Consider the following 27011-nt stretch of genomic DNA (forward strand, 5'->3'; position numbering starts at 1 on the left):
CCTGATGCGGAGGGAAAAAAATGGGCCTCCTATTAATATTAGGAGTTCAGAGCCAGGGCCTCCGATTTTTTTTTAAAGAATCAAAATAACAATAAAATTTGCATTCACATTAAACAAATATAATATTTCAAATATTTATATTATATTAAATAAAAATGTATAAAATATTTATATAAACTACCTAAACAATACTCATTGGCCTTAAAAATGGGCCCCTAAAAGTTTTTTGGGCTCAGGGGCCTGAGGCCCAAGCCTCATTGGCCTCTTTACAGGTCCGGCTCTGCCAACGTACCCGCCAACCTGGCTGACCCGTTTAATAAACGGGTTAGGCGGGTGGTTCAACCCGTTTATCCGACCCGCCAATCCTCCCACTAACCTGCCAACCCGTTTATTAAACGGGTTAACCGTGTCATGTCAGGTTACCCGTTTAATAAATGGGTCGGGTTCGTGTTTGCCACAGCTGACCCGTTTAACAAATGGGTCGGGTTCGTGTTGAGGTATGCTGACCCGCCAACCCACCGACCCAACCCGCCAACCTGACCCGATTGCCACCCCTATATAGCAGCATGACGGACCTAAACCAATTTTGTTCTCCTTTCAAATATCCTTGCTGTTCTGGTGGGCCACCCTCTCCCTTTTCTGACTTCAGAATTCATTCCCACATCATGCAAATTAGGCCCATAATTAGCAACATAGCCAAAACAACGCTGACGATTTTGTTTTTTTAAATACCCTTAAAATTTTGGCGATAATAAAAACACTTAAGTTAAAAAAAAAACGACTGTACTATACAATAAAAATGACATATTTTTCAAAATACCCTACAATATTAGAGCTAGATCAGGTGCAATCAGGTTGCACAAAAGTGATAATGTGCTGCTGCACCCGAGTGTCCACCGTCTTACAGATACAGCCTCTGAGCTGTGAGGCCCAACAGTATATGGAGAGCACTCAGGTGGATTAAGTTTCTGTCAATGCGATTGCACCTGATCCGGCCTGGGGTCCCACATCCAATTCCAATCTGACATATACTATGGATCTTGAAATAATTCTGTGTGTTGAATGAACTAATTTTCCTTCAGGGAAAAAAAAATTCCATATGTATATTTGGATCGTATGCTGATTCACATTAGAGGATTTTTGGGATTTGAATTTAAATTCAGAGGGGCAATTTTTGTTGCATCAACATTGTGATCCAGATCAAATCCTAACATATTTGCATTTTTTTCAAGTAAAACTCCAGCTTTCAAAATCTATTTTTATCCGATCCAGTATTGTCATTCAGTATTCCAACCTGTATTCAACTCTAATACCTTGGATTTAGAGAAGATCCAGATTCAGATTTGGATTTGGATCCACTATTATTTAGCCTGTATCCAAGCCATTTGCACCCAAGGTTCGAAATAGGCTGCATCATGTTGCATTTAGATCTGAAATTTATACAGCACTGGATTTGCGCAAAAAAAGTTTAGCAACAAGGTGAGAAAAAAGGTCTGTAAGTTATTGGATTTTCCTAGTTCCAAGCGGCCACCTTACACTTAATTTCATCAAAAAAAGAAAAAATAAAATTGCGGCCTGTAAAAAATCAGACAAGAGAGAAACAAACCACCACTCAAACAGTTTTACGTGGTTCGGCTTTGATGAGCCTACATCCACGACAACCTCAACCCTTTATCTCTTATTCAGATTTTGCAAAGAGTGCTGTATGCACTAGTATGTTTTTACAACATAAAAAAAATGGAGTAATTTAAGAATGGGAAGACAAAGGTTTTTTAAGAGGTAGGTCACGTAGGTTGAAGAATACAGCAGAGGAAGATTTTTAATAAGTCAAAGTCCATATAAGTTTAGGTTGGACTTATGGAAAAATGAAATAGATAGTTGCTAAAAATAAAATTTTGAACGTTGGGTCTGGCCGTTGTAGAGGTTGCTGGAGCTGGACCACTTCTTTCAACACTCCCCCTCAAGTGGGTGATGTATATTGTGACATCCCCACTTGCTTAAGATATAATAAAGTTGTTCCTTTGAAAGCCCTTTGGTCAAAGTGTGCGCCAATTGATCTGAGTTGTGTATATATGGAGTGCAAATCTCTCCTTCTTGAACCTTTTCTCTAACATAGTGACAATCAACTTCGATGTGTTTGGTTCGTTCATGAAATACCAGATTTGCTGCGATATGTATAACAACTTGATTATCACAATACATTTTCACGGCTCTTTGCTTTCAAGACCCAAGTCTTTCAAGAGATTTTTTGTCCAAGTGAGTTCACATGATGTGGATGCCATAGCACGATATTCAACTTCGGCGCTTGATCTAGCTATCACATTTTGCTTTTTGCTTTTTCAAGATGTCAAATTTTCTCCAACGAAGACACAGTATCCTGTGGTTGATTTTCTATTAGTAGTGTCTCCTGCCCAATCTGTGTCCGAATATCCCTCAATTTTAGTGTGACCATGTTTTTTCATAAGAATTTCCGATCTTGGAGACTTCTTTAAATATCGAAGGATTCTGTCAACTGCTGACTTGTGTTCTTGTGTTGGTGCATGCATGAATTGACTCACTTTACTTATCGCAAAGGTGATATCTGGTCGTGTAATGGTGAGATAAATAAGTCTTCCGACCAAACACTGATATGATTGGACGTCTACAAGATCTTGAGATTCAACAAATTTAAGATGAGGCTCAATGGGGGTGTTGATTGGCTTACACCCTAATTTTCCAGTTTCTTTTAAAATATCCAAAGCATATTTTCCTTGTGATAGTACTATTCCTTTTGTTGAAGGGGCGATTTCTATGCCGAGAAAATAATGGAGTCTTCCAAGATCTTTGATGTCGAAAACCTTGTTAAGATAGCTCTTGATGTCATCAATCATTTTGATGTTATTTCCTTTAATGACTATATCATCGACATATATGAGAATGATAGTGATGTCGTTCTCATTTCGTTTCACGAATAGGGAGTTGTCGACTGAACTGATTTTGAATCCTTTTTGTGTCAAAGCCATGCTAAGTTTGGAGTACCATGCTCGTGGAGATTGTTTGAGGCCATATATGGCCTTCTTCAGCCTACAAACTTTGTTTTGATGTCCTCCATTAGGGTGCCCAGGTGGAATATACATGTATACTTCTTCTTTTAGGTATCTCTGCAAAAAAACATTTTTAACATCTAATTGATATATTTTTCAATCATAATTGCAGGCAACAGAAATTAAGATACGAAATGTATTCATTTTTGCTACAGGGGCAAAGGTTTCAAAGTAATCTACTCCCTGTGTTTGAGTGAACCCCTTTGCCACTAATCAGGCTTTGTATCTTTCAATGCTCCCATCACTTTTGTACTTAATCCGATATACCCATCTGCAACCAACAACTTTTCTGCCTTGTGGAAGTTGAGTAATTTCCCAAGTGTTGTTTTTGTTTAGAGCATTGAGTTCTTCTTTCATAGCCTTGACCCATTTCGGATCGTTGATGGCTTCTTGGTAAGTCGTTGGTTCTTGATGAGATGAAATATTGCTTAAGAAGGCTATGTATCCTTTTGAAAGGTTGTCATAGGAAACTTGTTTTTCAATAGGATATTGAATGGCCTTATATGTGACATAATCTTTTAGGTGAGTCAGTTGACGAGAACTTCTTTTCGATCTCCTTACTTCTAATGGTTCACTTGGTTCTTCTCTAACTGAGTCATTGCCAATGGTTTTGTTGAGAGTTTCATTGACCTGTTGATTTTCATGAGATACAGAAATGGTAAAGAAATGTTCATAACCATCCAGATTAGGCAAGACATATTCGGACTTACTTAATTGTGTCTCCCCCTGAAGAATATCCTTGTCAGTATAGCAAGAAAAATAAGGTCTATTTTCTTCAAACTTAACATCACGAGAAATATATAATTTTCTATTTTCTACATCGTAACATTTATAGCCCTTTTTTGACAAGAAGTATCCTAAAAATAAGCACCTTAATGGCTTTAGGACTAAGTTTGTCCCTATGTCGAGAAAAGTTATAAGTGTATACAACACACCCAAAGGTTCTGATATGTTTTAAAGAAGCCTTTTTTTCTTTGAGAACTTTTATTGGCGATTTTCCATGCAAAAATTTACTAGGAGTTCTATTTATGAGATAGCAAGTTGTGGACACTGCATTACTCCAATATGATTTAGGAACATTCATTTGAAACATGATAGAACGAGTAACTTCAAGTAAATGCTTATTTTTCCTTTCTGCTACTCCATTTTGGTGTAGAGTATCAACACATGTGCTTTGATGATCAATCCCAATGGATTTATTAAAATTTTCAAAAATATGGTTTTTATATTTAGACCTATTATCGGTTTGAATAGATTTAATCGAACAATTAAACTGATTTTTAACCATGTTAAAGAAATTCTTAAAAATTGAAAAAACCTCATCTTTGCTTTTCATGAGATACAACCAAGTATGTTTTGAAAAATCATCTATAAATGTAATGTAATAACGATATCCAGAATATGAGGTTTCAGGAGCTGGTCCTCAAACATCGGAATGAATCAATTCAAACGATTTACAAGTAACACTTTTAGATAATGGAAAAGGAACTCTAGAAAATTTAGCCAATCTGCAAGCATCACACACAAGAGATTCAAAAGATAAACAAGGTATAAGTTTTTTTAAGACAAGATCAAATGGATGGCCCATCCGTTTATGCCAAAGATAAGAGTCATCATCTTTGGAGGCCACCAAAGCCTTATTCAGTTGTTCAAATAAATATAAGCCATTCACAAGTTTCCCTTCACCAATCATCGCTCCCGTCATTTAATCCTGAAAAATCACATTAGAAGAAGAGAAAACTATATTGCAATCATAAGTCTTGGTGATTTTTGCAACCGACATAAGATTAAAAGTTAAGGTGGGTATATAAAAATTATTGTTATCATGTTTTAAATAAAAAAACTTGGTTTTGCATGTCCCTTTGACAGCCATGGGAGACCCATTTGCACTTGTAACAAGTCTCCCTTTAAAAATTTTAAAGTCATATTGCATTGTAAGATCATTGGTCATGTGGTTAGTAGCACCCGAGTCTACCACCCAAACCTGTTTTGAATAAGGCATGAGATTACCTTATGGAGATTTCAAATATGATGTAGAGGTCATTGCTACACCTGCTCATCCCATGTTTTGAAGTAGTTCTTGAATTTTTTCAAGAATCGCAGCTTGAGTATTAAGGCTAGTTTGAGTTTCAGTTGCTGTCTTTGATGCACACATGTGCGCTTGTTTAGATTTCTCATAGTCTTGAGTCTTACCTTGTATGGTCCAATCCTTCTTGAACCGATTTGGTTTGCCATGAATGAACCAGCATGTATCACGTTCATGACCAAACTTTTTACAATGCGAACACTTCAATAATCTGCCTTTTTTGTTTGAAATTTTGATTCTTGATCATTCTTGAGTCATTTTTATCAGCAATATAGGTTGATTGTTCAACGTTTGACTCAATAGAGGGCTTCTTGCTTTGATTCATTATTCGTCTACGAGACTCTTCCCTCATAACAATAGCACACACATTGCCAAGATTCGGCAACTCAGACTTCATCAAAATCTGGCTACATAACTGCTCATAGCTTTCACCCAAGCCGGATAGAAATTGAAAGATTTTGTTTTGCTCTTTCATTTTTGCGATGCCTTGAGGATCAACTATAGGTGTGGTGTATGAATCTAACTCATCCTATTTGGATTTCAAATTTCCAAAATACTCGCTTACTGATGATTCACCTTTCTTAAGTTCATAAATATCTTGAGTAAGTTGATATATACGGGCAGTGTTATAGTGCTCACTATACAGTAGTTTTGCTGCCTTCCATATAGACTCAGCAAAGTCTAAGAACAAGAAACCTTCAGCTATTTTTGCTTCCATGGAATTGAGCAACCAAGACATCACAAGATAGTTGCTTGATTCCCATTCTTCAAAAGATGGATCAACGCTACTCGGTTTTGGTTTTCAACCATTTATAAAACCAAGTTTGGATTTTCCACTTAAATAAAGTGTGGCGGCTTTAGACCAAGCCAAATAATTTGATCCATTGAGCAAAAAATTGGTAATTCTAAGATTTGGACTGACCTGTTCTTGAATCGTTATTTTCTGCATCATATTGGAAGTAGAATTTGCGAATGTACTGTCATTGTTGGTGCCTTGTTCGTCCGCCATTGAAGAAAGCTTCTCTTTTGTCTTAGGATATTTGCACTCGCTTTGATACCATGTAAAAAATCAGACAAGAGAGAAACAAATCACCACTCAAACAGTTTTACGTGGTTCGGCTTTGATGAGCCTACATCCACGACAACCTCAACCCTTTAGCTCTTATTCAGATTTTGCAGAGAGTGTGTTGTATGCACTCGTATGTTTTTACAACATCAAAAAAATGGAGTAATTTAAGAATCAGAAGACAAAGGTTTTTTAAGTCATAGGTCACGTAGGTTGAGGAATACAACAGAGAAAGATTTTTAATAAGTCAAGTCTATATAAGTTTAGGTTGGACTTATGGAAAGATGAAATAGATAGTTGCTAAAAATAAAATTCTGAACGTTGGGTCTGGCCGTTGTAGAGGATGTTGGAGCTGGACCACTTCTTTCAACACAACCACCTTACAGAAAACAGATCCAACCTGAAACATATCAAACATATGGGCCATACTTTTAGAACCATATCCGAGAATAATGTGCCCGATTTCACTATAAGAAACCTGTGGATTAGCGATGACCTAAATTCGACGCTAATCCGTTGCTAATTCGTCGCTAAACAACTTAGCGATGAATTAACGTCGGATTAGAAACAGATAGCTTCTATCAAGAATTTTTCGATGCTAATTAGCGATGGAATATATTTGTCGCCCATTCCGTTGCTAAGTAGCGACGGAATGTATCTATCGCCAGTTTCGTCGCTAAGTTGCGACAGAATAACGAATGCCAACATCCGTCGCTAGGCCGTCGTTACTATACGACAATTTTGGTGTTGCGACAGATTTATAGTCGTCACTAATCCGTCGCTACATTCAACACTAATAGTAATTAACGACAGATATATTCGTCGCTAATCCGTTGCAAACAAGGAAAAAAAATTAAAAAAAATTGAAAAATAAATATCGAGAAAAAATTTCTCGTGATACAATTTATATTTTCTGTACAATTTATATTTCCTGTGAATAAAAAATAAAGTACACATCAGAATAAATATAAAAGGAAACTAAAACAATTAATCGATCCACTGTAAAATTCGCAAGTTCTAATTATTTATAATTCAACATTTACATTTTTGAAACAAAAAGAAGGTAGAACAAATTCAACACATGAATATAATCATTGCCAAAATTTTGTGCGTCCTCTTGCCCATTATCTTGATCTGTCCCTTCAGCTCCACTACGCTGATTATCGTCAGCAACCTACACGAGAAAAGAAAGGTCAGTATTGATAAACAAAATATACTGAAATAAATTATACTCTATATGTGATTCTATCATGCTCATATGTGTTCTAAGGCAGTAAAAAAATTATATATGTGATTCTATCATGCTCATATGTGTTCTTAAGGCAGTAAAAAAAACTTATATGTGATTCAATCATGCTCATATGTGCTCTAAGGCAGTCAAAAAAATGTATATGTGATTCTACCATGCTCATATGTGTTCTAAGATAGTAAAAAAAATTTATATGTGATTAAACCATGCTCATATGTGTTTTAAAGACAGTAAAAAAACTATTTTTGTGATTCTATCATACTCATATATATGTGCTCTAAGGGAGTAAATTATACTCTATATGTGATTCTATCATGCTCTAAATTCTGGGCTCATAACCCACAAAGTGGAACAAAAATGAAAAAAACACAAACGAGATTTAGACTTAAGGACCAGTCTTCTCCAACCCGAGAAGAATGATGCAGGAGCATAACAAAGCAAACTGGGTTTAGTACGGTCTATTTGAATCCATTTTAGTTTTGGATTTTTTTTTTAGATCTTTGTATTTGGATGTTTGATCATTATGTATGATTCATATTATTATTATAAGTCATATTTTTAGAAAGTTATCGGACTAACAGAGCTATGAAATTTTTATTTATTTATAGATGAGAGATTTTGTAGTTGGGTAGTTGATTGGGATATTTAATTCAGTTATTTTATTTCTTTTAATTTCGAGTTTCTTTTTTATTTCCTGCATTTTCTTATTATCTTTTGCTTTTTTCTAGATAATCTTGTAGTTGGTTGGATATTCTCGTAAATAATGCAACCGATTTACATCACTATGCTATCCATGTCAGTACACAAATATGGGTAATATCTGATTTTGGATTTGGTTAGGATTGGTTTTTCTTTTATATTTGGATCCCACTCAAATCTGGTTAAAAACTGAGACGTTATGATAAGTGAAAATAAGTTATTCTTATTAATTTTCATGTAAAAAATGTAATGGCTAGGAACTTGTCAATAGTTGCTTCTGTGTTATGCAGGATCATGTGTTGAAGCTGATGAAGAATCACTTTCACCAAGTTGCATTGGCATGGAGACACAATGGCAGATAGGCCCCCCTCAAGAGGATTGGGTAAAGTGGAATATTTTCAGTTTATATCATGGGAAATGGTGTGTGGGCTTTACGATGAGGAGCGTCGATGAGTGGATAATTTAAGGCTGGCTGGATTTTTTGGATTTTACAGCAAGGAGAAATTTGTGACAGGAAGTTAAAATTGGTCAAAAGGTTATCGTAATTGAGGTATCAAGTCGAGGGACACAGCAAGAAGTTTTGAAGGATGGGAGGCATAACTAAGGCATCCCAGGCCAGACCTTATTTTTTTGTTATCTTAGTTTATTGGTATATAAATTCTTTTTGTACATCGCCATGTTAACTGTATGGCTGATACACTAGCACGTCTAGCTCTTTCCAATGAGAAGTGCCAATGGATTATTAATCAACCCCCAGATTAGCAATCCTTTGTAAATATTACCAAGTTGGATCTTACTTTAGGGACCTGAACTTGAAAATAAGATACATTCAGATCAGAAATCTGATTATATCCAATAGTTTTGCACTCCTTATAATGCTGGATCAAGTGACAAATGGCCCATTAGATCATTCATGAATGGGATGTCAAGTACGTAATACTGAAAATGGTGGGCATGTGCTATACCTTAGAAGGTCCAGAGAGAGACCAAAAATAAGCATCAACATTAAAGATAAAAGGGTCAACATTGTTGAGCCAAAGAACACAAAGGCCCGAAAGCCAAAGAAACAAAACCAGAACATAGATGCGAAGCAAAAGCACTGGTTGATCAGCCCGGTTCAGAAGGAAGCCGAGGCGTCAGAAAGCGCTGAAGGTCAAGGATCGAGAAATGTAAAATACAGTGCACATCTAATAAGATGCAGTGCGCCAGCTTTCCCAAAGTAACTGGGCATTCTCAGAATATTGTGTTGTTACGCAACATCCAAATCGCCCATCAAGAGGTAAGAAGCCATGTTCTCCAGTTGAGACTCCATCTTTTGCACTTTCGAACAGATTGTAGACCCCACAACAAGTCCAGAGCAAAAGACTCCTGACACACAATGACTTCAGGCTCGTTCCAGGTATGCTTGAAAATGTCCCTAAAGGTGAGGCAGTCCCAGAAAAGATGATACGTGGATTCTTCAGCAAACTTGCACACGATACACCTACTTGGAAGATGAAAACCAAAGTACTTTAGAAGATAGTCAGTCTGGACCCGGTCATGCACGATTAGTCAAGAAAGTAACTTCGAACAAGGAGTAGGTCCCCTACCCCAGATAAGGCTAGCAAGAAAGCAATCAACACCCAGCGACAACATAGACAAGTAACATGATTTAGTGTGAAAGGCGCCTCCTGGTGCGATAGCTCTTTGGATAAACTGTGAAATGGGTTGAGAGATACCCTCCTTAGAAATGACGGTTGACCAAACTTTGATCCAGGACCTACGTAACGGGAAGGCAAGAAGTCTGTTTGAGCGAGAATCATATTGTAACGACTCGAAGGAGTCGTACTTAGAGAGGAAGAAATGCAGGCAAGTAGATCCGGGTTGGTGTGCTTGCCAACTTAGCTTAATGACGAGAATGATGTTACTCATATGAGAGTCAATAATCTTCAAACCCTCCTGTCCCGAGCAAGCGACAGGAAGTTTCAACCCACCAGATGGCGCTTATGCTGAGGGGGGAGACCAGACCAAAGGAAATTCATCATTAAATGAGAGAGCTTTTTGTGCACACCGATAGGCAACACAAACATGGACATAATGAATTCATGGATAGTTGAAAGAACATGCTTGATTAGAGTTAAACGCCCCGCAATAGAGAGGTAAGCAGCTTGCCAGGATGAAATTTTGGTTTAGACTTTCTGAAGAGTAGCGTTCTGAGAGGTAGCCAAGATACGCAAAAGATGTAGAGGAAGGCCCAGGTAGGACATAGGAAGCTCCGTGACTGAGCAGCTGAAAATGTTCTGGCCAATGTTAAGCAGAGAGGGATATGCTTTTATCATGGACATGCAACATTTACTATTATTCGGGGATAAACTAGACAGAGAAAGGAAAAAATGGAAGACAAGCTTGAAACAACATTTGTTGAATGATTGTTCAGCCGAAAAGGATCATGTTGTCAACATAAGTAAGAATATGAAAGGAAAATTCCTCGATTCTGATAGGATCAATTATCTGGTCCAAAACGGTCCTTCTTAACAGGACCACAAGGCCTTCAGCGACAACATTAAAAAGAAGAGGAGATAGAGGGCACCCTTGCTGGATACATTGCTCGAGCTTGAACTGCTGTCGTTTGACTCCATTAATCTCAATTTGAGAGTGAGCACTAGAGACAAGTTCACGCACCCAGCTAGTGAAGCTTCTACCAAACCCAAAGTTGTCTTGCATGTGGAAGAGAAAAGGCCAATGAACCGAGTCAAAAGCCTTATTGAAGTCGAGCTTCAGAGTGAAGAATGGTTGACCATTGCGCTTTAAAGAGTGCATATGTAAAACCCACAATTTTTTAGTATAATTTCTAAATAAAATTCACGAGGCATTTACCAGTAAAAATAGTATTTTTACTCAGAATGCGAAACAAATCAATTTCTACGAACCAGTTATATTTAGGATATTCGTCGTTTTGCAAATATATGCTCAAACACTCTGGAAGTCATAACTTCCTACCTGAACGAAATAAAGAGATTTTCTCGAGCCAACTTTCTTAGTTACGTCAATACGAAGGGAATGACGTACTCAGAATTTTTCGAAAAAAAATTGCCAAAAAGCCAAAATTTTTGCGGGACCCACGGAAATGTTGGTTGGACCCACAGAAATATTCCTCAAAAAATATCTAGTGGGACCCACAAAAATATCCCATGGAATTTTCATGTGGGCCCCACACCAAGGAACCTCTTGGAATTAAAATAAAGCTAAGGGCATAAAGGGAGAGGGATTTTTCTACCTTTTTCTAGAAAAGTCTCTAAAGGAGGTGGGTCTGGGCTATAAATAGCCCTCCCCACTCTCTCTCTTCTCATAAAATTCCCCCCCCCCCCTTCTCTCCTAAACCTCCCCTACCTAGCCTAGCCCACCTGACCTGGTTTGAGCCTGCCTGACTTGGTCCTAGCTCACCTGACCTGGTCTGAACTCACTTGACCTGGTCCAAACCCAGTTAACTTGACTTGAACTTGGTCTGGTTTGAAGTCAAAGTCCTTTTTGGTCCAGATTCTGGTTTGGTTTTCTGAATCCAAACTTAGCCTATTTAGACTGAGTTCGAACCTACTGAACCCAGTTGACTTGGACCGAACCCAGTTTAGTTCAAACCCCTTGGGTTGAGCAGCTTGACCTGCTTTAGCTCTTTCTCAACTAGATTGACCTCATCTGACCTGGTATGACCTCTCAAAGGGAGGTTCGAAGCAGAAAACGCAGTTCGAAGCCGTTCTTCGTAAATCAACAAGTTTGCTTCGTTGATCCATCTCTTTCAAGTAATTTCTTGTTTGTATATAGCATATACTTTCTGAAATAGTATATGACCCTAGTTCTTGGTTGAGCCCTTTGGAACACTTCGGTGTTCAACCGCTCGCCTCGTAACTGTCGTCAGATATATATGTTGAATACGTAGTATATGCGTTCTTAAAAATGGTATCTTACCTTAGTTCTTAGTTGAGCCCTTCAGGACACTTCGGTGTTCACCCGCTCATATCATAACTCTCGTTGGATGCCGAACTTCGTATATATCGTCTGGTGACTGCTGTCGCGTCTTATATCGCCAAGGATTTGTAATTTACATTTATCGCCGCGTCGTATGATGCCCAGACTCTCTGTTTTCTACAATTTTCAATTATGCACTTCCGATTACGCATTTACATTACGCCGTTTCGTCGTATGATGCCAAGGCTCCCTAATTTCTGTAATTTTTTATTATGCATTTACTTATGTCGTCGCGTTGTATGATGCTAAGGCTTCTGCTTTTTGCAAATATATATGTAGAATATTTTGTTCGGTTAAACACCCTGAACAATAGTATATGCATTTTCTTTACGCCGCCGCCATATAAAGTACAAGCTTCTGCTTATATTACATATATGCCGCGTAAATGAGCGTTCAAATGGAGATCAACTCCAAATCGCCAATGTGATTCCCTTACTGCTTCTCGTTCAAGATTCTGCTTGACGGATGAAGCCCCTATTGGAAAGGTTTTGCTTTTTGGCAAAACTGCTCTTTACATAAAAACTAAGTCATTTATGGATGCAAACAACCTTGATGGATGCAAGGTACGCACAATAGTGCGCATCCATTTCTCGAGTCAAGCGTAGCGATTTTCCACCAAAGAGGGAAGATGCCACTGGAATAGATAAAAGAAACGCACGCTTTCTCTGTCAAAGAGAGGAAGTGCTGCAGAAATTTTTGAAGAAGCTAATAATAGCTCAGAAAAGAACGTAGCAAGATACTCCATCATATAGCGGAGTGCTAACCAGACTATGAAACACTTTCTATAACGTAGAAAGGATCGTCGCATCTCTGTTGTTGGAGCATGGGAGGTGCTGACGAAATGGTTGGCAAAAGAGCTGCCAAAACCGATTAAATGGCACAACGATGTTCGTTGTTTGAACGATGCTAGATTGACTCGTCTCTTTAATACCTGTAAGGGTACCTTGCTCGTAAGGGTTGTTGCGCCAGAGTAGTGGTTGCGCCTTGACTAGGTTGTGGGCTCATTGCATAAAAATGTGTCGAGCAACCGATCCATTGTGATCGTGTCATATGCATGTTCATCGAGAGACTGATATACAACTAGACTCGTAAGGGCCGCAGAGCCAGAGTACGTTGTCCACCCGAAAGAGGTGTGATGCTCGTGATGGACACAGTGTCGAGAGCAGAGTCAAGCATGCATATGAATAAAATGAAAAGACCCCGCAGTTGATGACTGTGTTAGGAGCACACTGAATGGGTTTGGGTACATACTCCTCAATGGCTGCCCTATAAGCATGCATTAAGTAGCTTGTCAGACCGGCAAACCTCTTCAAAATTTCTCACCGAGGAAGACGGTGATGGTGCAACCTTGAGTGACTTATATTACCTTTGAACCTGATAGAGTTCATGATGGCCTCCGTCACTCAGAGGTATGGAGGTCGTGGTTATCCTTAAATTCTAAGGATTGAACCTAACTACTGCAATAGCAGAATGCATTTGAATACCTAGTAGGGACTTCTTCAGGTATGATTGTACCATCCTACTAGGAGGATGGGGTCAACAAGCCTTTGGGTATCTAAAAATACATAGAATAATCAACCCTTAGATTGTCGCGTTGGTGCTCAGATATATCTCCCTTAAGCCCAAGAGGAGGGGTTAATTATCAAAACAAAGCATTAGCTTAGGTTGAGCGATACTTGAATGTATGAGTGGATGAACATTGTTGAGTCAGTCCTGCATAACCTTTGTGAAGGTGTCATGATCGGTATATGACTGGACCGACTGGGTAAAGACCCATGTTGTATTCATACGACTAAGTGAAGCTCGATGAGTTGTCCTTAGATGCGTGGGATACAGATGTGCCAAGTATGAAGACTTGAGCTAGACATCCCTTTGAGACCCGGAAGAGGTCAAGGCTAAGTCGTAGAGACTAGAGCGGCTATTTAAATCACAACTCTAAAGAGGCTTACACTAAGTCATGAAGACTTGAGTGGATGTTCAACTCATAGCTCTAAGGAGGCTCTTGCGATATACGCTAAGCAGCGGAGGCTTAAGTGTCATTATTACGAACTGCGACCCTGAGTAGTCATACATAATTATTTGAGTTGAATGAATGTGTGATTGCTTGCTTACCAGACCATCAGTGGTTCTGAGTCCGTTTAATGGGGATTTCGGGTATTGGACCTGCGTTGCGATATGCAAAGTAAGGCGGCATCGAGTTTCAGGGTTTCTTTAGACAGAGTTGTATTGCTTTCTTTTATTGAACCTATACTGATTTTCTAAGCAGTGATGTTGTAATAAACATATGGTTTTCGATAAAATGAAACACTTTGGTGGTCAATAAGTTGCTTGGTCACATACCTGTAATGTGCCTGGAGTTTTCTAAAACTGACGACTCATTATCGTTTGATTCTGCTGCTAAAAACTTTTCTAAATTCCACTGCAAAGAAAAAAAATCATGAAAATTTTAACTTAGCTTTGTTATGAAAATCCGAGGCGTTACAACATAACTTCGAATGCTAGAATGAAACAATGTGAAATCTGCCTGCTAGGGACAAATGTGAACTGAGAATCAGAGAAAATCTGAAGGGCGATGCTACGAAACCGATTGGCCAACACCTTAGCAATAATACGATAGATCTCTCCCAACACGAAGATAGAACAAAATCTGGAGATGTCAGAAGACATTGTGTCCTTTGGAATAAGAGAGACAATAGCCATATGAGAATGAACAGGCAACCGACAATTACGATGGAATTCAGCTAGGACTTGAAGTAGGTCAGCTTTAACGCAGTGCCAAAAGATGCAAAAGAAATCAATTAGGAAACCATCAAAATCGGATGCTTTCCACCCAGACCGATCCTGAATAGCAGAAAAAATTTCAAATTCAACGAAAGAAGCCTGAAGGGATATGGAAGTAGTGCAGCTCATGAATCTAACCAAAAGACTGCCGATAGAGCCACCTGCGAATGAGTTATGAACGTAGATAGACTTGAAGTAGCTGGTAATAGTAGGGAGGACATGCTCGACCGAGTAGGAAACCCCTTCAATGAAGATGGAAGGTATATATATATATATATATATATATATATATATATATATATATATATATATATATATATATATATATATATATATATATATATATAGATAGAGAGAGAGAGAGAGAGAGTGTTTGAAGTTGAAGAGTCTCTTAGTGAAGAATTTTCAAGAAAAGCCATCAAAACATTTTGGTTTTGAACCTGTTGTTGTTGCATGTGACATTCCAATTGGTGGGAGCCGATTTTATGAGAGCCTGTTCCTTATCCTCATAAATGAGGCCAACTGCGAGTCCCGTGAAAAGTAAGTTGGGCACATTTACAAAAATAACCACAAAAAATCAAGTGCATCGACTAGGCGTGGCAATCGTGTCGGGTTGGCGGGTCGACCCGCCGGGTTGGCAAGTCAGCATACCTCAACCCGAACTTGACCCGTTTATTAAACGGGTCGGCTGTGGCAAACATGAACCCGACCTGTTTAATAAACGGGTAACCCGACACGACCCGCCAACCCATTTAATAAATGGGTTGGGTCGGGTAAACGGGTTCTCAGGTTTGTGGGTCAGGTCAGCGGGTCGACCCGTTTATTAAACGGGTTCATTTTTTTCAAACCCGAACCTGCCTAAGAGGCGGGTTGGCGGGTCGTGTCAGGTTTTGCCACCCCTAGCATCGACCAACTAACAGGAGCTGATTTGGACCCTCAGCGGCAATGGTTATTACTCCGTCAATTGAGCACCATGTAGACTGGTTGCGCTCAAGGCGCTTTGGTCGAGAGGTCACTCCCCCCGAGCGTTGTTCTTCTCGTGGTTGCTGCTCACAAGAAGCATCAACACTCAGAATCGACTAAAAAAAGCTGAGACTCCATCTTGCAAATCGATGCCCGCGCGTCTGTGATGAAGAAGTACCCATCCACATATGCTGGTGTTGTCGCTGCATCCAAGAGATTTTTCGCACGTCCTGACCTGACATCTCATTCTCACCAAAAACTGATTTTAGAATCTTGCTGCTTGGCCCACCCTCACTTCAACGTTCTAGAAAGTGGTTACAAAGAAATCTGGATATGGTGGATCTGCGCAGCCTGGTGGCGTATTTGGAAGGAAAAAAATGGCAGGAATTTCAGTGAACTGCTGCACAATCCATGTCAAGTTGATCGGTTAATTAGGACGGTCATTGTGGACGCTATCCGCGTTTGCTGGCCAAAGGAAGGGTTGGATTGGGTGAAATTTCATGATCATCACCCTTTATTTGCACAAACAAACCGTGTATTCTAACGGTTTTGTTTAGTTCCTTTTTTGTGCTTTGTTGACCTTTGAACATAAACTGTATAGCATGTGTTGTGTCCTCTTCTGTACGTATTTTCTTTTAATTCCATTCACTTTTCCCCTAAAAAAAAAACCCAAAAAACATCCGTTGGATAAAGAGTGATCCAACCGTTAAAGGTTCTGTGTGTATATATATATATATATAACACCACGGGCTTTGTCGGACTGTGTTTAGACCCTGTTCAAGTTGGGCCTTCTTCCAAAAACTATGTCCAAGCTCGACAAGTTCAGGCCGAGCCAGGCACCGCCGAGCCCATCGTCCAGATGCAGTTCAGCCCTTAGATTTCGTGGAAACTCCAGTCATATTGATCACATCTTCTTGTTGACTTTAATGGATTAATAGCCAATGAAAGACGAAGCCCTCTCGGAAAGTAAGAGGCCGTTGACTAACCCCCCGTTTAGAACAAAATGGTTGGTAATATACAAAGAAAGAAACAGCAGTGGGAACCAAAGTGCCACCACCTTTCTAAGCTACTTCTGATGGTACAACTTTGTGTTGAGGAAGTTAATTTCCGTTTTCATCACCCCTGCGATCACACACCAATATTGCGAGAGAGAGGGGTTTGTTGTGTGATCGAATATTGGGGCCTGTTTTGGACTCTTTCATATTGTTTTTAACAGGTCGAAGCTTACAAGAAATTATGGGTTAATTTCTCAAATGCTCCATTTTAAATTAACGTATGACCCCGTAGTCGACCACTCTCTCTCTCTCTCTCTCTCTCTCTCTCTCTCTCTCTCTGTTCCATGGGTGGCAAGGGGTGCTGCTGCTGCGTCGTGAGCATCCTTATCTTCTTTTCGGGGCTCTTGGTGCTGTTCATCTGGCTCGGGTCGCGACCTGATGGCCCGATATGCTACGTGACTGGCCTATACATGCCAGCCCTTGACCGGACGTCCGGCGAGTACAGCCAGAACGCCACCGCCCGGAACAACAACATCACCATCGACCTCCAATTGAAGAACACGAACAAGGATCAGGAGAACAATATTGTCTGGGAAATCCGTTACGACGACCTCAACGTGAGCCTTTATTATGGGGATTCGAAACCTGTTGGCTGGGCACCGGTTCCGGCATTCTACCAGGGGGTGAGCTTGGTAGACAAGCGGGCGATGTTCAAGGGAACGGGAGACGGCTGGGATGCGGTTTTCCGGGAGGGTTCGAACGGCACGGTGGTTTTCCGAGTGGTTTTGAGGACGTGGACTTGGTACAATTGGGAGTGGGTCAAGCGGTGGCATTCGGGGGTGTATGTGGGGGATGTCCCGGTGGGTGTAGATGGGAATAAGGAAGGCAAGATACGAGTCAGGTTGAAGTGACACGATACAGTGATTCTTTTTTCACCTTTTCTTTTCATTCTTATGTGTTTTGGCATTTTCATGATTGAAGGCTGTTGTAAAATTGGATCGCATAGATCTTGTGTATTTCTTTTGTCTGCTATTGTTTTTGAGATCTTTTTTTTTGTGTGTGTGTTTCTTTTTTTGTTTTTTTCCTTTTGAATTCAATGATATCAAAGATATTTATTTTGTTTCATTGTGAGGAAATATTCTCGTTGGAAATGACCAAACTAGATAGTGATGTCAACAGATTGGTTATTATCCGACATCCAAGCTGAACATGAATCTGTTTAGTCAGATTCAGTAGCCAAGGTCAGGTCCAATTAATAACCAGATCTGGACTCACAATAGCGCTTTGTATCTGAATCCAAATCCGAATCTGACTAAAATCTAAATCCATGATTGTAAATATGAGATTTTTAAGTTAGCTGGATTTGGATTCAATTTTTAGCTAATCCAATCCAACTCCGCATCCAAATCTAATTAATCAGATCCAATTAGATCAGACTCCACATCGGAATCTAATTAGTCAAATCCAATTAGGTCAGACTCGGCATCCAATTTAATTAGTCAGTAATTCCTACCTACAGTTTTTGGATTTTCATTGTTGATAACAACCAAGTAATAGGCAACAAGGGCTCCACTCATCTGGTAGGACGACTTGTGAATGTCACCAAGTTAACTAGACATTGCGAGTTCAAAATCTATAGGGGGCATCTGTTACCGCAAGGACAAAGCTCGGTGAACTCCTCTCTAGATTTAGGGTGATCTCAGGGGTTTTACCAATTGGAGGTCTGCCAATTTTCAGTCGATGGTGGAGGGTTTTTGCCTTGGCCTAGCAAGAAAACAAGTAATAGATTCTAGATTATATCCGAGATAGATGTAGAGCAAAAGAGAAATGCAAGGTTGGATTTATAATCAGGTGTGTATTTTATGTGCTTTATTAGGATGTGTTTCGGAAAACGGTATATATTTACAGCCCACAAGGCATCTGCACAATTGGTTAGGTAGATAGGCTTAAGGCTTTCAAATTGAAGGAAGTTAGAATTCGATACCTAAAGTGCACATTGTTTGCCCAGAAGCCAAACCTGAAAAGAAAACCCTTCTGGTAGACAGGGAAAGTACTCATGGAGTTTTATATTGTGGATATGGATTAAAGTCTGCCGTCAATGTGACACCTCTCAACCCGTAATGGGACATCCAAACCATAGTGGTAGTTCTTTCATATAAAAAAAAAACATTTACAAACCCTTCCGTAAAAAGAAGGGAGCCAAGCCGGCATTAGGCATTAATTAACTGATAACTTGGTTTATATATGGCAGGCACTGGCATCAAAATAACCATTAAGGATTAATCTCTCACACCTGAATCGCTATAGCATTTGTATCTTTTTCAACAACACTGGTTAGGGCTTTCAACAGGTTGGATCTGAGTTTTCAAAAAAAAAGTTGGGTCTGGGGTCAGGTACCCGTCTAACACAAATTCAAAATTTAAGGTTTTGATCAAAATGGAAAAAAGATACCAAAAAAAAAATAAAGTTACAAAATGGGTATGGTTGTACAAGGTGAAGCCCAACCGGCTATATAGGAGAGGAGTTCAAAGATCAGAAACCCGACCCATAACGTGCAAGCGTGGATGAGTTCGGTTCCGCTCTTCCCTTATGTCATCCCCCATATTCATGCCCCTCTTAAATCTTATGATGCAAGTTGTTTTGATAAAAATCTGACCTTACACATGGATTCAATTTAATAAGAATTGACCCTTGGATATTATATTTTTTCATTGAAAATATGATTTGTTTTCATTAAACTAACACCGATGCGATCTGTATGATTGATTGGGTTAGTGGAATCAGCTCTTTGACCGTCTAATTACTTGTAGATCATGATTGTAAGCCTTGAAAAATCAATGACGTACAATGTGATGCATTTTCTTCTCAAAATTATGTTTTTCATTAAAAAACAAGATCCAAGAGCTGAACCATGTAGGAGATCTGATTGGGTCATCAAGACCTGCACCTATGTTTTTTTTAGCTCATTCAGACGTGGCCATGATCGAATATGACCCTTATATAGGGATGCACAACAAGCTGAGCTAGTTCAGGCTCGACTCGTTTAAGTTCGACTCCAACTCGTTCGAAAAAATAAATGAGCCGAGCTTGAATGTTCAAGCTCGGTACACACAAAGAGAGTTCTTAATTACCTTAATGGGTAATTCATTGGTCACCTTTGGAAAGTGCGTGAGTTCAAATCCCACCTTTTACATCTCTTTCAAAAAGCCATTTTACATCATTTTCAAAAAATTATGAATATTTTTAAATTAAAGATCGAACCGAGCTTGAACAACCTGATTTCCTTCACGAGCCCTATCCCTGTATATATATATATATATATATATATATATATATATATATATATATATATCTATATTTATACATATTCTTATCTACAGTTTGTTCAGCCCAACCCCTACTTCTCTGACTCCTTGATAAAAGTAGAAACAGGTTCGAGAGTTAGAAAATGGTATCAGGTGGGCTATAGCCCCTTTCATATCTGACCCATTGACTATACGAACCTATATATACACGGTTACTTTTTATTTTGGACGGGCTAGGCCCGACCTCCACCCGTTGACATTCCTAAGTTTACAATGTTCAGCTCTTTCTTATTAGATTCTGGGAAAAATCCAGTAAATCCACCAAGAAAGAAACTGCAGTAGCTAGGAGCCCATAAGTGCCATCAATTTTTCTAAGCAAGTTCCCAATGTAGGACTTTGTATTTAGTAAGTCAACGTCAGCTTTTTTGAATTTTACTAAGCAACATTTCTTAAAAAAAAAAATTACTAACGAATATATATTGGCAATATTGCAAGAGAGAGGGAGAGAGCTTTAAGATATAGTTGAAATTGCCAAAATGCATGCGTAATCTATTGAAATGGGCGCTTGAACTTCAGAGAAATTCTTTCCTTTGAAATCAACCAACCTGTTTTGTTTTTCATATTATTTCTTAGTTGTCGTAGCCTACAAGAAAATAACAACTAAGAAATAACGCGTCAAACCTTTCTATTTAATTTTTAATCAGGACTTGCTTACTCGTCGTACAGGGAAAACTTCTTCTTGATCATCAGGATAAGTTGGCATCAGGTGCTCAAGTTGGCGAAAAATCTTTTGCACTTAGATATTCACGTCACTTGATCTCGAGTTGGTTGCATGCTTAAACTATCTTCCCGGCCGTCTTTAAGATCGCTTCGGAATCGAAGGTTTGTGTAGGCGTATCTGCGATTGCAAACGAGTGCTGCTGATTCACCAAGTTGGGCTATATCCGTAGGTGGGATTCGAACCAGAGACCTCTTACTTAACATAAAGCAACCCTGTATTTTACCACCTCTCTCTCTCTCTCTCTCTCTCTCTCTCTCTGCCATGGGTTACAAGGCGTGCTGCGGCTGCGCCATGTGCGTCATCTTCTTTGGGGGACTGATGGTGCTGTTTGCGTGGCTCGGGACGCGCCCTCATGGCCCGATATGCTATGTGACCGGCCTCTACATGCCGGCCCTTAATCGGACGTCCGGGGAGTACGGACAGAACGTCACTGCAAGGAACAACAACATAACCATCGACTTCCAATTGAAGAACGTCGAAGCGGATGACATCCGATACGATGACCTCAACGTGAGCCTCCATTATGGTGGGTGGAGACCCGTCGGCTGGGGGACGATCCCGGCGTTCTACCAAGGGACGGGCACGGTGGACAAGCAGGCAGTCTTCAAAGGGACGGGAGACGGCTGGGATGCAGTTTTCCGGGAGGGTTCGAACGGGACAGTTGTTTTCCGGGTGGTTTTGAGGACGTGGACATGGTACCACTGGGAGTGGGTCAAGCGGTGGCATTCGGGCCAGTACGTGGGGGACGTCCCCGTGGGTGTGGATGGGACGAAGGAAGGCAAGATACGAGTCAGATTGAAGTGACACAATATAATGAATCTTCTTTTCCTGATTTGTTTTTTTTATTTATGTTTGGTTTTGTTTTTAAAGGTTAAAGGCTACTGTAAATTTGCGTTACATTATTCTTGTGCATTTCTTTTGCCTGCCATTTATGTTGTTCGGATTTTATTTTATTTTTAATATTTTTTAGCAAATATAGTATATAGATAACTTTGTACGCTTCAATGAAAGCTGTCAAGGGTTTATTTCTCCAATTAGCGTCTACTATTAAAAAAAGAAGAAAAAGAAAAAACTAGCGTCATATATCTGTTTCACTATTTTTAATCTGTCACAGGTACACGACATTTTGGCCGCGTGCCCCTGGTGACACTCACGGGATTGCTGATTTGGACACGGATTTATACAGTTATCATTTTAACTAGATATTTAACGGGCCCGTACATATGGCCGAGTCTACATGAATCATGTTTGTACTAATTTTTTATGACATAAATAAAAGAAGACTATACAAATATGCATAATATGCATATGTTTAAAGGGAAGGAAGATCGATGGTCCTTGCCTTTTTTTAGTTAAGTCATGTTAGGACTTTCTAAATTTATCATTGTTTACTCAATAGATAACATGTATATGATTAAGATTTTTTATGCTCATATTTACATTTTAAAGAGGTAAAAAATCAATGATTCATATTATACTAAAATTTGATGATAAAAATATTTGCATTTTTACATCAAATAAGTTTGTTTTTGAGTAAATAAGCAATGATAAACACATCTAACGGTCTAGCTCAAGTAAAAAATACTTTGAAGGTCCTAAAAAAGGAGTAGGGCCATCACACTTCTAATTTTTAAAGCACACTATAACCTGTTTTTAAGTACAATTAAATAACTAATAGCCCATTTCGTATGGACGGCCCATATACTATGTTAATTTTTATGAAAAATACAATGAATAAATACATGGAAAATTGTATGCATTTCAAACACATTTTGTTGAGAATGTTGTAAATGAGGCTGGCTAACCACATGCATAAGTATTTTCTTTTTTTTAGGCCAGTGAGAAAGGAGCAATTTATTGAGATATTTGAGAAAAGAGGGATTCTCCTAAGTTTAGTATTGAGAGAGACAGAGAGTTACATATGATAACTCGAGAGTTTTTGAAAAAATTATAAGATGATATATAATACTATTTTTTAGAAATTTATATGAAGAAGGGTAAACAAATTTTTAATGACATTGTAAAAAAAATGCAATGATTTCAATTTAGAAAAGTAACGAAGCTTGACTCTTATTACCTTGACTTTTGCTTCCATAATAGTTAGAATTAGGATTTAGGACTAGGATTAGGATTTAAGATATAATTTAGAATTAGGATTAGGATTTAGGATTTAATTTTAGGATTAGGATAACTTTAATAATTTGTATTACTTTCTCTCAATATTTCAAATAAAAACAGTCTAAATATGAAAAATATCAAAACATACCTTTTTATTGATTAAAAATTAGAAAATTTTATGTCTTCCTGCCCTACTTCTAAAAACTTTGTAAACTTATGAGTTGAACCCACAACTCATTTTTGTGTGTTCACGAATCACGTAATTGTGACCTACTATTTAACAGTGTAATTTCTTGTCTCACTTTTAGCTGTTTTGAGATATTAAGACTTTATATATATATATATATATATATATATATATATATATATATATACACAGAGAGAGAGAGAGAGAGAGAGAGAGAGAGAGGCGGCCTTGGTGTGTCCCTTCTTGGCTGACGGTGGCATAAGTAACGGCCATCCATCACCCGTGATGGGTGGCCCTGGTGTCCATGCACAAAAAAGTTGTATGGCCATTGCTAAAGAGCCCTTCTGCCTAAAAAGGCTTCATCATATGAAAGTCTTATAAATCACAAAAGGAGATGGAAAAGGAAATTTAAAGTAACATAAAAAAACATTGTTTTTAAATGCATCATTAAGCGTTTGCTTAAAAATGTTCTATCAGGTATATGTTTTGTAAAAAGGACAATGAAGCGATTAAAAAATAATAATGTAAAGGAATAATTGACATAAAAATAAATAGATAAAACATTTGATTTTACTTTAATGTATCTTTTGAGTTTTTTTTCTAAAAATTAATATTCTATCATGTGTTGGTTTTATAAAACATATTTTGAAATAAATAATTTTTTTACAAATAATTGCACACAGGAGTTGAATGTGCAAAAAATTATTCTAGTGTACGACAAAAATAATACATTTTTTGAAATGCCTTCAAACTTTTCAAATTCGTCTACTATCGAAAATCGTAAATACTTCTATTTTTATGATCATTTTATTTAGCCTTCACAACTATCATTTTCGATTCATATTTTCTTCATTTGCGAATTTCTTTTGTCTATATCAAAAACTTCTTAGTCGCACATATTTTATACGAATTTAGTAAATTTTTTTATGCAGGGTAATTCAACTATTTATGAGGTTTGTTGGTTCAAGTTTAAAAGAAATTTTGCATCTTTTTTATGCGAAGTAACTCAAGTATTTTTTATATTTATTTTATTTCTCAATTCAAGTTTAAAAGAATTTTCATAGATTTTCTATCTAAATTTAGAATTTTTTTATACAAAGTAACTCAAGTATTTGTGATGTTTGAAAGTTTTAGTTTAAAAGAAAGTACGCTCACACTTTTTTTATGTGAAATTCATAAATTTTTTATGTGAGGCAACTCTAGTATTTATGAAGTTTATATGAAATAGTTTGTAGTACATTGTTTCTTGTCAAAATGGAATGACCTATGTTTCATCCCTTAAGTTACCTTGTAAATATGTATAAGATTTGGAGGTTCGAGTTTAAAAGAAAATTTGCTCACACATATTTTATATGAATTTAGTAAATTTTTTATCCGAGGTAACTCAACTATTTGCAAGGTTTGGAGGTTCGAGTTTAAAAGAAAGCTCTTTTGCATTTATTTTATGTGAATTTCGTAAATTGCTTATGCGAGGTAACTCAAGTATTTGCGAAGTTTGTAAAAAAAGAAAAAAAAAACATTTGAAAATTAAATATTGAGAAAAAATTCCACAGAGTAACGACGACCTTGAGTTAACGACGACCTATTCCGTTACTAACTTGTAATCCGTCGCTAATTAAAGTAACGCCTAAATTCAATGCCTATAGTAATTAGCTTATAATTTTTTCTCGATAGTAATTAGCTTGTAATCCGTCGCTAATTACTATAGGCGTTGAATTTAGCTACGGATTAGCGACGGCTAGAAATCCGTCGCAAAACCAAACCTCCACAGAGTAACGACAACCTTGCGACAGATTTTGGCATTCGTTAATCCATCGCAAGTTAGTAACAGAATAGGCGACAAATATATTATGTCGCTAATTAGCGTCAAAAAATTCGCAATGAAAGCTATCCGTCGCAAATCCGGCACTAATCCATCGCTAAACTGTTTAGCAATGGATTAACGTCAGATTAACGACGCATTTAGGTCGTCGCTAATCCACAAATTTCTTGTAGTGTAGATTCATTGAAAGTTGGTTATTTGGTGGCTTTCTCTGACATCCTTGCACCATGTGCGGTCTAACAAAGTTTGCTGCTTTGATTATGTACTTCACGTTCTTTAGACAAAGAACATGCTCTGATAACAATTGATGCAAGTTGAGGTTGTGAGAGAATCTACCTCTGCCAACTACTCCTATGCAACTAAACTATGAAAACTTCAATTTAAAAGAAAGTAAACAATTAAATTGAAGAAAATACCCAAAATTCTTTCGTCAACCAACCATTTACAAATCCATATAGCATATATTTTTAAGCAACTAATAAAAACCTTAATCCTGCAATGGATCTCAGATAGACCTATCATCCAACAGAAAATCGATCCATAAATTGACCTTAGACCCAAACCCCTTCACTCTTGTTCCTGCATCATACACTCTACGTGTAAATCATTATCTTAAACCTTCATGTAAACCAGTACTACCACATAAAATGTGATTACTCAAGATTTACTTAATTTTTAAAAGTACAAAAGTTTTGGAAAGAGCCGCTAAACCACCGTTAAGGCCAAGGAAGTAAAACAGATTCACCAATAGCAGCTAAACCTGTCGGGGACTACCTAACGGGCCTCGGGTCGGGCAGGCCCGGTTCAATGTCCACCTCCACCCCAACCGTGGCTATAAATCATTAAAACCCTAAGCAAAACCTTAGTCTTCGTTGGTATTGGTTTTCTTTTTTGTCTCCTCTGGATTCTCTGCGGCCTGCCTTCTCTCCTCTGTCTACGTCCATCTCTTTGTTTTTTTTCTCCTATAATTTGTTCTTTTAGGGGTATTCTTTTGCTCAGGGATATTTGACGCCTTTTATTCTTTTAATGGTGCTGTGATGAAGCCAAATGTGGACTAGAGTTTCTGATCTAGTGGTTGAAGACAAACCCTTGTCTGTCTGAGCACTAAATCTTCTACATCCTCCTTTTAGTTGTTCTCATTCTTTTCTTTTTGTTTTTTCCCTTTTCCACAATTGTTTTTGAATTTTTGTTATACTTTCATGATATTCTGTTTCTCCTCTATGTCTTCCCCCATTTATCTGGATAAGTGGAATGAGTTTTTTTGTGTGGAGTTGTGGAACACAGTGCAATTTCTTCATATTATCTCGCTTATCTGGATAAGTGGGTGCATCTACAAAATTGTATTTTTAAGAATCACGGCATTCTCTTAGCCTCTTATAGGGGAATTATTTTAATCTATCCGAACTAATCCTTGTGTCCTCTTTTTCTTTTTTACCTGTTGAACTCATGTGAGATCTCCTGGGGATTTCTTTTTAATCTATCTGAACTAATCCTTGTGTCCCCTTTTTCTTCTTTACCTGTTGAACTCATGTGAGATCTCTTGGGGTTTTCTTTTTTCCCTGAAAAAATGGTGGTATCTGTTTTCCTGCTTTTCCCTGATAATATTCATGTGTTGAATTCATGTGAGATCTCCTACGGTTTTATGCTTTGCATGATTCTGTTTTCTGATCCTCTTCAAAACATGTGTAAATATGAGCTTTTTGAAGTTCATGAAATCAGAACCACACAAAAGTTTATACCACAAAAAATAATCGAAGGATTAAGGGGGCTCATGGTAGCATTTTTCACTTATTGTGCTTCTTCCATTAGATCCAATGGAAAATCTCTTGATGATCATGATGGTGACCATATCATTGCGTTATAGGACATGAGCT

General features: G+C 38.1%; 2 protein-coding genes and 1 non-coding gene across 3 annotated transcripts; all 3 read left to right on the forward strand.

Annotated features, from left to right (window-relative positions):
- Nucleotides 1-17268: 17268 nt before the first annotated feature.
- LOC149830784 (protein NDR1-like) lies at nucleotides 17269-17835 on the forward strand. Its single transcript, XM_090011822.1, has one exon. It carries the CDS (start codon nucleotides 17269-17271, stop codon nucleotides 17833-17835), a length of 567 nt encoding a protein of 188 aa, XP_089867948.1.
- A 3436-nt stretch (nucleotides 17836-21271) lies between these two features.
- On the forward strand, nucleotides 21272-21814 carry LOC149830785 (uncharacterized). Its single transcript, XM_090011823.1, has one exon. It carries the CDS (start codon nucleotides 21272-21274, stop codon nucleotides 21812-21814), a length of 543 nt encoding a protein of 180 aa, XP_089867949.1.
- A 4348-nt stretch (nucleotides 21815-26162) lies between these two features.
- Nucleotides 26163-26246, forward strand: LOC149830786 (small nucleolar RNA Z157/R69/R10). The gene has a single exon (XR_016433480.1). It is a non-coding gene; the product is annotated as a small nucleolar RNA Z157/R69/R10 (small nucleolar RNA).
- Nucleotides 26247-27011: the final 765 nt, after the last annotated feature.

The sequence above is a fragment of the Nuphar pumila genome, chromosome 7 (genome assembly GCF_984573655.1).
Source record: "Nuphar pumila chromosome 7, dmNupPumi1.hap1.1, whole genome shotgun sequence".
Taxonomy (NCBI): Eukaryota; Viridiplantae; Streptophyta; class Magnoliopsida; order Nymphaeales; family Nymphaeaceae; genus Nuphar; species Nuphar pumila.